Source organism: Ictalurus punctatus, chromosome 25 (genome assembly GCF_001660625.3).
Source record: "Ictalurus punctatus breed USDA103 chromosome 25, Coco_2.0, whole genome shotgun sequence".
NCBI lineage: Eukaryota > Metazoa > Chordata > Actinopteri > Siluriformes > Ictaluridae > Ictalurus > Ictalurus punctatus.
The window spans coordinates 2,990,120-3,004,251 of NC_030440.2; the positions used below are offsets into that span (position 1 = coordinate 2,990,120).

Here is a 14,132-nt window from a genome sequence, read left to right on the forward strand (position 1 = left end):
ATTGTAGATTTATATGAATATATATATATATATATATATATATATATATATATATATATATATATATATATATATATATATATATACTTTATGAATGAGCTTCATGGATAGTAAGCCCAAAATAATGTAAAACACCCCCCCCCAAAAAAAAACAGTCGGCTCTTCTTTATTTGAACCTACATTCGGTCTTCATAACATTCATAAACTTTGCATTGCTTAAGGTTTAACATAAGCCTCTCATTCCAGAATTTCTTTATATAATGTTTATGCATTGTTTATGAATGTGTTATATAGGCCCCATATAGGTTTCCTTCAAATACTAATGTGTTATCGACTCTTCTGTATGCATGTTATGTATAATGCCTGTATGTGAACTGATGCACGCGATCACATATTAAGATGAGTAAGAAATTGTCTGTTTTCCCTCTACAGGAAAAGCTTATGCTCCAGAGTTCTACTACGACACCTATAGTCCGCTCTGGCAGAACCGACCCCGAGTTTATGGCTATAAGCTGCAGTGGACTCAGATGAACCCAGACACAGTGGACCGTATCATGGCTTATCGTCTTGGCATACGACAGGTAAACAATCATACATCTAGTATAGCACTTTTAAAAATAGATGATGTCCCAGAGAAGCTTTATAAAAGCAAAGCAAATGAGATTCAACATTGGCAAAAAGCTTATTTCATGAGCCCGGTAAGTCTAATCATATGTTGTGAAAGGCACACACTTTACACGTGGAGTGGGCTAGGATTAATGGACCTCAATTTTTCAAGCTGGATTCAAATCAATTGATTCGCAAATCATTTGTACAAGCATTTGCTCAAGAAATTTTGCATTCATGAAAATCCCATAAATTCAGCATAACATCCTTATCCTACTTGTTCTCCTGAGTGTATGAACATTTGAGCATAAGACTAATGTAAACCTTGACTTGATCTACTTCAAATCAGATCACTTGCATGGATTACACTTTTATTGTATAGTATAATTTATATGGAATATACTTGAGTTTGGAGTGGAGTTTAATTTGCGTTATTTTTTATTAGGTTTACAACATATAGCAGACATACTTCTCCAGAAAGACTTATTGAGGTCCTTTTTGGAATCTTTATCAAAAATACATCCTCATGCTAGTTCATCAAGACAGAGACTAAAAATAGCATCAAGGGAAAGTTTGTGAAAAATGGTTGTCTTATATTATTGCCATTAATTAAAGAATATGAAAAATAAAGTGAGCCGACACAAACTCTTAAATGAAGACAAATAAAACTAACACTGTAAAACAGGATAGTTCATTTAACTCAAAAAAACTGAGGATACTAATTACCTCAAAAATTTTAAGTTGATGAATCAATTTCTTTAAGCCAAATACACTTAAATATAACAAGTTTGAGTTAAATTTTTGTTATATTTAAGTGTATTTGGCTTAAAGAAATTGATTCATCAACTTAAAAATTTTGAGGTAATTAGTTTCCTCAAATTTTTGGAGTTAAATGAACTATCCGGTTTTACAGTGTAGGCTTCCTTTGACCCTGTACAAACATATTTATAATCGCGAGTTTCGCTTGAAAAAAAAAACATTCAAGATTTCTCAGAAACATCAGTTCTGTGAAATGCATCTTCAAATGATTCTCTCCGTTTTTTCTGATATTGACTCGATCCACTACAGCATGGAGACAGTGAATATAGCTGTAATTACTAGTTCTAGTTCCTTAGTTTCTCTCTCTGTGTATATTCCTTTCTCTCTCTTCCTCGCTCTCTCTTTCGCTTTATGATATGCTCATGACAGTGATTGAAGTCCCGAGTACTGTCTCTCTACCTATATTTGTCACCCCTCAGTGACACTTGGGAGAGAGAAATGGTGGACATTTTTATGTAGAAAAAAAGAAAAATGGCAGCATATTTTAAGACACTATCTTGAAAGACACCTTTCTATTATTTTATATATACACTGTAAAACCGGATAGTTCATTTAACCCCTTTTGATGTTGTTGAATCAATTTCTTTAAGGCAAATACACTTAAATATAACAAAAAAATGAACTCAAACTTGTTATATTTAAGTGTATTTGGCTTGAAGAAATTGATTTATCAACTTAAAATTTTCGAGGTAATTAGTATCCTCAAATTTTTTGAGTTAAATGAACTTATCCGGTTTTACAGTGTAGAAGATAATATATTTTTTTCTTAACATATTTAACTTTTTTCTCTCTTTTATGAATGCCATTAAACATGTTGATATACATTAGTATGAAACGTAAACGTGAATATCGTCCATGTAAAATGTCAGAACCTTTTGGAAAACCTTGTTCAGGAGAGCCAAATTGGAACTGAGACAAAATTTTAATATGGAGACCGGATCTGAAGGTTTAACTGTTTAGAAGGTAAAACAAAATGGCATTATTAATAATTTATCCTAATGCAGTAAATGCAAGTCATGAAACATTGAAAGCGTTGAGTAATAAGCATTAATTCTGTGTTGGGTGAGAGGATTCCTTGGGTTTTGTATCTCAGAGGGACAAAAAAAAAATTAATCTAGTTTTGTCCTTTGGCAATAATTACTTCATCTAATATTATTATTTTACATGAGTGATCTTTTAAATTGCTTTTTTTTAATTTATTCAAATGCTGAATCCCCGAGATATTATGTAGCACTTCCGTGTGAAAAATGTCCTGCAGTTCTCACTCATAGTTGTTGTCTCAGGGGTGGCAATAATCAAAAGGTAAATATTTGTGTTCATTAAGCTGTAATATTACAAGTATAATTGGCGTGAAATCTAGTTTTCTTATCCAGTGTGGTGCACCAGAAAGAATTGTGTAGTGTGAAACGGATAAAGGGGAGGTTGTACCTCAGAGGCACAGACATCAAAACTTACAGTAAGTAGCGCATTGAGTTAATAGTGAGTCAAAGCTCCGATTTTCCAAGTGTTTAGTCAGTTTGGTTGGAAGGAAAACTCAGTGCTTGCACTTATAAACTAATCTGCATGCTGTCAGTTTCTCTTGGGGTTCCAGCGCAGGGCAATTAAGACCCGGCTGTTGCAACAGCATCTGAGTCAGTAGCACTGCCAGCTTTTTTTTTTTTTTTTTTTTTTTTTTAATTCATGATGTAAGGTGAGCTCTTTTCATGTTTTTTGTTCACGGTGTGAAATTGAATTGAATTTTTTTCTTTTTTCTTTTTTTTTTTTGGAGCAAAAATCTAAATCCACGCCCTCATAACAGGCTGGAATGATTAAACATGAATGAGAATGCAAGGCTGGTGCGGTGGAAGGAGCTTCTTCTTAAATAAATAAATGTCTCCAACTCCCCATTGCTCAACACTGTGCTGTAGCACGGCAACCAGAAGCCTCGCACGTGGAGGGATGTGCTGCTATTTATAGCCCAGTGCAGCCTGTTCTTCACCGTTCCCCCAGAATCATTATCATTTTGCCCTCGCCACAGCCGTTGAATTAATAGTGAAGGCTGCTGGGCTTTGCAGCTTCATAATGGATGATTTTCTGTTATCTGCGGCTGCCTTTCGTGAGGCAGGCATGAGTGGAAAATCACTTGAAAGACTTGGTCTCATAAAGTGAGAATCACCTTGACTTTCTGACACTTTGGCCTGATTTGTTTTTAACCTCTTTCTTTCTTCTCTTCCTGATTGCATTGGACACACCCCTCTCAATGGCTGTATTCCTCCGTCTTGTCGTCTCCCTGCAATCAATCTGTCAGTCAGTATGGATATCAGCATGCACGGTTCGGAGAGTGCGATCGATATGTGCCATGGTAATTACATACGGGTTGTTTGGTTCAGGCACTGCCATTTCCGCACAGGCACATTGATTAGTGTTTCGTTTTGGGGGTTTCTTTGCCTTTTTTTCTCGACTCCTCTGGCACTCTCTTTGATCAGATTCGTCTGTTCTGAGTTCTTATAAAGTTCGTATGAACCAGCTCATCAAGAAAACAGGATGACAGTCTGGGGGAAAACGACTCACATCGTCATTAGGACAGTTAAAGAGATGACTTAGATGCTCTCTGAAGATAGAAACAAATAATAAGCTCCTATAAATCTCACTAAGACTAATTACGGCTAAATGTCGCACTGTTTATGCATGATTAACATTTGTAGGATAACTAATAGAATGTATTAGGAAACCATTGCAATCACATGAAATAGAAAATTTTGCTTAATTTAAATTTGATGGTGTGTTACTCTTGCACCGAGCTTGGCGTTTAACACGACCATCTGCTCCCAACTGCTGTGCACACACTTAAACACTCTGATCCAATTAATTCTCATTCCAGGCAGGAAGGCACGATTGGATGTGAGTGGCAAGTGAAGGTAAGGGCAGCCACTGAATTATGTGGGCGATTACCAATAACAAAACAACACTTTTCCATTTACCTGGGCCCAGCCTAACAAAAGCTGTTATCTCCTCATGCCTTGGCTTCTTAACTTCAATTAAAGGTTTATTTCAGTGAGCTTTCTTTATATCAGCACAGATTATTGCAAGCTGACCAGCTTTCTGCTTTGGAATGTCTGTTTATTCAGTGCCAAGACAAGTGAACGGAGGAAAAGATAAAAGACATGACATTATTTTATTTCCTGGAATGTTTTTTTTTTTTTTTGTAGATAAGGTCAGAATGCCCAATTTAATCTGAAGGAGCCTTATAATAGTGATGCAGTGAGCTAATGAGTAAAAGACTTCAGCTATCCTACATCATGCAGGTACACTGCGCTACACTGCAGGAATAACTCAAGGAGGCCGATGCCATCATACCGTATCAAATTATGACTTGTGAGGAAAGTATTACAGTCTGACCAGGTTACCCATAACTTTACAATCCCTTTTAAAATCGGAATCTAAATTGTCCTCATTTCGAGTAATTGGGTCTGGAGCATTCATTAAGATTTTTCGTGAAACTGCAAGCAAACAAAGAAACACTTCAAAGAGAATGAGGAATTACCTTAAACTCGGGAAAGCTCGTACAATATGTTCTTTCACTGCAAGAGGGAACTGAGGGAGTTAAGGCAGGCTGGCGAAGTAAGCTTACTGTTTATTGCCATTTTGTTTCTCTTTAACTCGACCTCAGCTCATAGCTAATGTTCCTAATTTCGTATTGCGTGTGAATTTCGGTAAGATCAATTTTTGCAATGGGATTCATGATTGAGTACAAGGAACTTTGTCTCGGAGGCTGTTTATCATGATGCAAGTACTTTATCTTGAGGCATCTGTCATGTTAGGATGAATACATTGAGGATGATTTATGATGAATACATTGTTGCAAAGGTATTCATTCACAAGGCTTATATTTTGTGATTTTATTTAATCATGTTACTGTTGATTGCTGTTATATGTATTGAACTGTAACATTGAGGTTCTTTGGTTTAATTTTTTTTAAATATAACATTGTCGATCCCAGGGGTCTATTATTATATAGGGTTAATATCTGTATTATATATATATATATATATATATATATATATATATATATATATATATATATATATATATATATATATAAAACAAGTTAAAACAATTAAGAATGGGTCAGTATTTCATGACAGACATCTATTTTAATGCAGGCTAAAAGGCTGTTACCTTGTTTCCCATTGTCATTTCGAAACAAAAAAAAAATTATTTAACACAACATACAGACACTATGATTAAATAATTATGTAATATTTTACATAGAGTATTTCAAAAATGTATTTTCCACTCTCTTTCGTTTGTTGTTGTTGTGGAATTTACTGTGATTATTTTCACTTCCTGGTCCATTCAGATCACTGCTATCAAGAGTAAAGCTTTGGCCACAAGCTCTTTTCTCTTTTTTAATGAAACTCTGGGATGGAATAGTGCCGCACGGTACTGGTCAGGCCACAGGTCACATTCAGATTTGCATGCTATAGCGTCATGAATATAGTTTTCTCTGCAAGGTTAGGGCTCTGCTAGGCTTTGTTATGAACCATTGTCTGCCATGTCTGATTAGAAGAATCGATCTTGTAGGGATGCAGTATTTTTATGTCCTCTAGCTGGAGACAGGCCACATGCTGTGTCTCTTCCTTGCCACAAGGCCTTGAACTTTATGCTGTCATGACAGCCTTGTTGTTTACGCATCATAGTTTTTAGGAGGCCATTGAGACAGTTGAGAAATCTCAACAAGTAAATCCTGAGACAGCTGGTGCTTATGGGGGGGGGGGGGGGGGGGGGGTATAATTGTCTGTACATTTCACTGTACATTTCAGAGAAAGTCAAACACCCACATATACTGTACTTGTAACTCTGATATGTGTGTGTTTTTATTCTAACCCAAATGTATCACAGCTGTTTAAACAGCAGGAAATTAACCCAAAGGCTGAATTGCCAACGGCTTCCTTTAGTACACTACATAGACTGTGGAAGCAAGAATTGAAACTAAATACTGTATGGATAGCATTTGGAATCATTTTTGTTGTTGTTGTTGTTCATTTGTTTGTTTGGTGGTTGTTGTTTTTTTGTCCGTTTAATTTAGAACTTTGCTGTAATTGTCATTGTAAACATGGCAAAAACAACGCTGTAATCTGCAATCTCTAGACTACTTGAAACAACAAAAACTAGATGAAATTAAAGCTGCAAGAAGCGATGAACGGACCCTCACACGCGGGTGCACGTTGGAGCTGCTCTTCCAGAGGAACGTCTGATTAGGCCTCCTTTGCAAAATATAAGATTAGCAGGTCTTTTAATACAAAAAAAAAATCTGAATATAATATAATGCAATATAAAAGATTAACATCACTGCATATTGTGGATCACTGAGGATAGTGTAATATAGTGTAGGGATGATAAAATGGTTATATTGCACAAGCCTAGTGCCAGCATAAAATACTTCACGTGATTGTAATGACTGATAAACACACAGCCAGTGTCACACTGCTCAACATCGCTTGGGGAAGTGCCAGCTCTCTGACTGATATAACAAGCTTCTCATTTGTTGAACTACCAACTTGTTTTAACTAAATAGAGCAATAATTATTTGTTTGAACGGGTTTACGGTTCAGAAATGACACTTGAAATAATAAAATCTATCCCCAGGCATGTTTCACCAAAGCAAAGCAACACCAGAACAATTTACACTGGGAGTAGTGCTTTGTTCTGCCTATACAACGGCACCCTTCATGGGTCTTTGTGAGTTACAATACAGCTGCCGTCATTTTAACATACCTAAAACACTGGACATGTCATTTACATTAGTTTTTTTTTTTCTTTTTCTGTTTAGTGTATCATTTGTCCATTTGGTAGTACAAACGATGATGAATGTGTATACCTAGGTAGCTGCCTATGTTGCCTATGTCTAGGATCGACCCTCTGGAGACCTCATGAGGGTTGTCTTAGAGTCTAATAACACATCCATAATACATCTCCTCCTTATTGTAGAAGAACATTTGATTATATAGAGCACAAAGTTACATTACACATTGCTGTAATAATGGTGCCTTGGGTTGTACAGTTCTTTCTGACACAATCCCACGCAACTTTTAGCAAGCTTCTGGGATTTTTTTCCCCCACTTGTTTTATTTGTATACCACTTGGTTGCAGTAGAGTCTTCCTCTCATTTTATGTTTATATCTCATTTCTCACACTTCAGGTTGCTTTATAGGTTATAAAATAAAGGTAGAGAAAACCTGCACCAGCAGTGCTTGAATGTGTATAAACGCTTGTTTGTGCTACTCTTCCCCAGACCGGGCAGCCGAGATGGTGGGAGCAGGAGATCCCTGTAGAAGGCCCCATTCAGAAGGGAGAGCTCATTACCTATAACTTGACAGAACTCATCAGACCCGAGGCCTATGAAGTGCGCCTGACCCCCATCACCCGCTTCGGTGAAGGAGACTCCGCCATCAGGATGGTGACCTACAGTGGTGAGTGTTACAGAACTGTCACTAAAGCAGCTATTGATCCAAATGCAATCCAACAAAATGTAATAATAGATATTATTAACTTGCCTGGTTTGTGTCTATTGACATTTATCTTTATGTATCACTAAGTCAAGGGTTACCAAACTAGGGGTCAAGACCCCTTGTGGTTTGTTTTTATAAATTTATAAAAGGGGGTGTGTGAGAAACTCACTATTTCCTCTGTTGTTTTAGTTATTATTTATTTATTTATTTATTTATTTATTTATTTATTTATTCTTACAAGATAATATACTGAATATGGCTTTAATTATGAAGGTGAATTGTGTGTACTACTGTTTAGAAATGTTACAAGTCATATTTAATGAAGAGTGTAGGTGCTATTTTAGTTTTTTTGTTTGTTTGTTTGTTTTGTTTGTTTGTTTGTTTGTTTTTTGGTATCCTGACATCCTGCCTGTCTATCTCCTCTAGTTCCTTAACAACATTGAGTGGCTCTGAGTGGAACAATAAAACTAAATGAAAATAAACAACAAACATAACTATGTCAAAACTATGACTGAATATGAATTTATAAGTCCTAAATTATAAATCTGGAATAGAAAATTCACAATGTCCTTATGTGGACTTTTTTGTAAATATTTGGGAGCTGCTGCACTAAGCGCTGCTGTCAGGTGCTGCTAATGTGGAGTTAATTCAGCTTTACTGGGGCTAATTAATTGTTCTTATTTGCATGGAACTTTTAGAGAGTACATGACAAAGCCATTATAATACTATCTGCTTTGTTACAATGTAACAAAATCCATTCATGTCTAGTATAAATGAACAGAAGAGAGTGGACATGTTATGCTTAACCCTGATAGCTAGGCATTCTGAAAATATATATATATATAAAAATAAAAATAAAAAGTTAAAATTACGACTGGTAATTACATTGCTTCTTGTGGTTTAGTTCCTACCAAAGAAATTATATAATCTTCAGAAATTGATTGGATTTAGAGAACAATCTAAGAATTTAAAGGGAAAATCGTGTTGATGTAACACAGTGGATAGGTCGTTGGGGAAGGCAAACTAATTTCTAAGGATATAACACAGTAAATTATGTTGAATGTAAATATGCTCTTTAGACAGGTTGTCATTTTATTGAATTATTTTTGTGTTTATAATAGATGGGGTACAACTAGTTATGATCTATCTATCTGTAAACTCAAAATTCAGTGATATACCCTAGGTGCATAAAAAAAGCATGGTATGATAGGAGTGACCTGATTGAATTTGTGAGTTATAACCAATAGTGCTTAGTAATTAAAGCAGTGCAATGCTGCTTACAATCAGTTCTCAAAGTTGATGTGTTGGGAGCAGGAAAAATGGGCAAGCGTAAGGAACTGAGTGACTTGATATGAGCCAAGTTGCGATGGCTAGATGACTGGGCCACAGGATGATGGGTGCTCAAGGCTCATTGATGTGTGTAGGGAGTGAAGGCTTGCACATCTGGTCTGATCCCACTGAAGAGCTACTGTAGCACAAATTGCTTAAAAAGTTACTGCTGGCTATGACAGAAAGGTGTCAGAACACACAGGGCATCACAGCTTGCTGTGGATGGGGCTGCATTGCCACAGACCGGTCAGAGTCCCGTAATGACCCCTATCCATTGCCAAAATTGCCAACAATAGGCATGTGAGCATTAGAAGGGACCGTGGAGCAATGGAAGAAAGTGGTCTGGTCTGATGAAACATGTTCTCTTTTACGTCACGTGGATGGCCGGGTGCGTGTGTGTCACTTACCTGGGGAAGAGATGGCACCAGGATGCACTATGGGAAGAAGGCAAGCCGGCAGAGGCAGTGTGACGCTCTGGGCAATGTTCTGCTGGGAAACCTTGGCTCCTGGCATTCATGTGAATGTTACTCTGACACGTACCACCTACCTAAACATTGTTGCAGACCAAGTACATTCATGTTAACATTATTTTCTAATAGCGGCAAGATAATGCGCCTTGACACACTTCAAAAATTGTTCAGGAACGGTTTGAGGAACATAACAAAGCGTTCAAGGTGTTGAACTCAGCATCTGTGGGATGTGCTTGACAAACAAGTAAGATCCATAGAGGCCCCACCTCACAACTTACCTCACAATTTAAAGGATCTGCTGCTAACATCTTGATGACAGATACCACGCACACCTTGTTTACTTGCTCAAGATGACCTAATATGCTCAATAAAATGATTTTCCTTGTAACGTACATAAGCTCTGTATCACTCTTCACTGCATAATACATAGCAAACTCATTCTACACTATGCATGTCAAAAGGATAACACTCAAATATCCTGCTCAGCCATTCTTACAGGTTACTACACTATCAGAGGCTGTTAGAGCTGCTTGCTGTTCACAGAGGCTTGGATTAGTAGAGGCAACATGGTGCTTGCAATTAGTTGCAGTTGATTGTCCTGGCAGTGACAAACAGTGCACTGAGCTCATGCTGTCTTTTCATGCATGAGCTTTACAGTATGTTATGTATCGTGTGTTGGTGTTGTTTTTACTTGAGAGCAGTTTTGCTGGGTTTTTTCAGGTGTTTATGATGAGGTTTTGAACTTGAACGACTCTACTCTAGACTGAAGACTTGTCAAAGAACTAATACATGAGGACTGCCAACCTAAATGCAATAAATCAATGCAACTGTTCTGCTTCTGTTCTTAATTGTGTGTTTGGTTGTGATGCAAAATAATTGATTGCAGGGCTAATTGAGCGATTCACTTCCCTCTAATAGGGAAACTTCTGTGTAGTATTCTTAGTCCCTGACCTATTTGTGCTAGCATGAGGATATGTTTTTGATAGAGACTACAGAGCATGTATGTAAGTCAATCTGGAAAAGGGCATCTGCCAAATGCTGTAAATGTAAAATGTTCGTGTAAACTTTGGGGGAAATGCAAGGACCAGTGCTTGGAGCAGAGCTGATTTCATTACACGGTTGAAGTGCCCAAAAGGCACATCAGGAAAAAAAAAAACAAGTATCATTAGTCACAGAAGACTTCTACAGCTATATCCAAAATTTGCTACATACAGGAGTTCTGTTTATTCTTGCATTATAGCTTCTGATAAGGATTTCACTATTTTATTCACTGTTAATGTTATATATCGCTTTTCAAGTCAGTGTAGGAAGCGTGCAGGTGTGTCATGAAAGAAATGATTAGCAATTTAGATTATTATCTTGATCCTCTATTAAACATGACCAGAGGAATACTCTTGTTTGAGTCTGCTGGAGAATTTTAGGTGCTCTGTCAGGTTCTGTTTGAGATATTTGTCTGCCATTGCAGAGGAAATTGTCCTCAGCGGAGGAGATCATGAGTTTGAATCCTAACAATCCATGGCCAGGAGTCCAAGAGAGCAATATTGGCCATGCTCTATGGAGGGCGGTATGGTATCTCTCTCTCTCTCTCTCTCTCTCGCGCTCTCTCTCTCTCTTTCTCTCTTGTGTCAATCACAGCAACACTAACCAAACATCGGTGTCTGTGAGCTCGTGTATGTGTAAGAGAGGACATAGTTCTTTCCTAAGACTCTTACACAGCCATGTGACACTGCATGAGAAGCAGTTTGAAAAGATGGATTCACATGTCTCAGACGAAGCACGTGTTAGCCTTCAGCCTGTCTGGTTTGTTGCTTTCATATGATAGGTGAGAGCTGGCTGGTTGAATTAGGGAGCTATGCTTTAAACTCATGCACTGTGCAGCTGCACACAGTAGATCCTCCATCTCTTCGTTACGTACACTATTAAAATATATGTAAACATGTATTTAAAATCAGATATGGGTAGAGCAGCCAAACATTTTTACTCAAGTACAAAGTAAAAGTAAAAGTAATCATGTTAATAATTACTTCCGTAGGAGTAATAAAGTATCCAATGAGAAGACTACTCGAGTTACCAGTTACTTCAGATCTGATTAAAATGAAGGGAAAATCCTGAATCTCAGACTACAATGAGAACTGTAAGTGTGTGTGTGTGTGTGCGCGCATGCACGGCCTCCGTTGACACGCTCGCTTCTTCTCCCTCTCCAAGACTGAGCCGCTAAAAAGTTGAGCGGTTGTTGCGGACGCATTCAACGTATTGCGAGACTCGTGACCTCATTATGCGTGATATAAACTAATTATTAAAACTACATATATTCATTAACATCTAACAGTAACGGAGGAACAGCACTGAATGCAGCGAAGTAAAAGTACATTTCTGTGATTAAAAATGAACTGGAGTAAGAGTATAAGTAAGGTCAGTTTTTTTTTTTTCTCCAAAAAAGTTGTAAATGTAACGAAGTAAATGTAGCACGCAACCACCCACCTCGGTTTAAAGTATACAAATATTTCAACATAATAATCTCTTTATTATGGCCGTTGATAGAAATGTGCTCTGCAGGTGAATTATAGGCCAACATCTAGTACACTCAGACTCGATCTAGCACGTTCCGCATGCATAGTATTAACATACAAGTCAGTGCTTAACTGAGTCCTGAGCATCCTCAGACACCAGCTTGTCACTAGCAATTAAAATCAGAGTTACAATGTAGTTACAGTATATTTTTTCGGCATTCTGGGGAGGGTTTTTTTTTTTTTTTGGGTGGGGGGTTACATTTATCTTATCTGTCATCTTAATGGTATTTGCTACCATCATGATTCTGCTAAAAATAGCACCTTTTCGCTAATCTGACTCTAATGTTAATTATTCAGATCACAGTGGAAGTAAACAAAAATTAAATGGCAGCTTGCCAGCGTGTTGATAAAATCAGGACAGTGCGTTGATTGTAAAACACGTCTCACACACACACACACACACACACACACACACACACTACACACTACAGCTGTACTCAGAGAAACTTTTGAGGAGGTTATTACTTAACATTTTGTACTGTCTGCTCAAGATAAACAAGTCAATGCGAGTGGTCACTGGACAGTGGTACCTTTCAAACAAGTAAAGTAATTAAAGTTGTATAGTGATGATTATCGTCTGTTACACGTACAGCAGGTTGCCATTAAGCATGCGATAATAGCGTAAAGATAAGTGGGTAATGAAAATGGATGAACACGTAAATATTATATTCTTTGGTTCAGCATTATGAGATCAATCTGTATGCTGTTTGAGGGTCTATTCACCAAAGAAGGTTCGGTTCCTCTGTCTTTCTACCTGCTGGGGGGGAAAAAAAACTTGTCCGGATCAACATAACTAGGACGGTACAATCTTCAAACAGTCTCAGACTACTGCCTAAAAGGCATGTTGTGATGCTGCCAATAAGCCTTTCTTTCTGGTGGGATTCCTGTGTAGAGTATGGTTGTACAGTACTGTACCACGTCTCCATGTGAAATAAATGATTTTGCACATGGTCTTTTTAAAAGACTGCATATCTGACACGTAGAATAAGTCACACTATCATTCTGTGTCCTTGCTTATCTAAGCGTTTAGCTGCTAACATAAAAAATAGCCTTTGCATAATAACAGGCCCTTCGCTGCGTTCCATATTCAGTAGTTACATCATATTAGTTTTAACCTTCAGGAAAAAAAAAAAAAATAAAAAATAGTTATTCTGTGCCAACATGGAACAGGCCATTATATTCAGCACACTACTCCACTGAAAAATTGTACAAGATTTCAACAGAGGGAGAGAATTCCTCTACGGTTAAATATTTAAAGCCTATTTAAGTGGTTTTTAGGATTGAAACCAGTAACATAATGCTTACAAAATATATATATTTTTTAAACTGTGTTTATTAATACGTAATGACTGACTCATCCCATGCCTTTTTGTAGCTTATTTGTACACATAAAACTGTTAGAAATGCTGCAGCTGTCCTATCCCAGTCATATCCCTATACATTAAAAAAAGACATTTTGTGATGATGCTTTGTGTGAGTTTGCTGTCGTGACACACGTACGATGTCGGAAAAGGTCTGAGTCGGATAGAACATGGCAGATGGGTTTGTTTGCAGTATTGTCTGTGTGGGTGGCTGTACATATGCTCACATTGTCTCATAGAGGAAGTCGTATCAAATGGTATGTCATATTTTTACGAATCGTTTTTATACCAAAAAAAAACAACAAATTGACCACTGTATGTTAAATGAAGTCAAAATTGGAGTATCTTTTTATATATATTCTTTTTGCATGTCCCTTAAAGTGCACATGACGACAGGACAGATCGGTCATAAGCTCTCGTGCCATTTCTAACCCCAAAAAAAAAAAAAAAAGTTTAAGATATGGTAATGATGTGCATTTTATTATT

At 37.1% G+C, this 14,132-nt stretch overlaps 1 protein-coding gene across 1 annotated transcript in view; it reads left to right on the forward strand.

Moving 5' to 3' along the window:
- The window catches only part of LOC108257548 (MAM domain-containing glycosylphosphatidylinositol anchor protein 2), a 204,617-nt gene that overhangs the window by 175,817 nt on the left and 14,668 nt on the right, over positions 1 to 14,132 (forward strand). The window contains exons 10-11 of the mRNA XM_017455417.3: positions 433 to 581; positions 7,700 to 7,877. Of these exons, the coding sequence (XP_017310906.1) occupies positions 433 to 581; positions 7,700 to 7,877 (327 nt within the window). The remainder of the gene's footprint in view (positions 1 to 432; positions 582 to 7,699; positions 7,878 to 14,132) is intronic.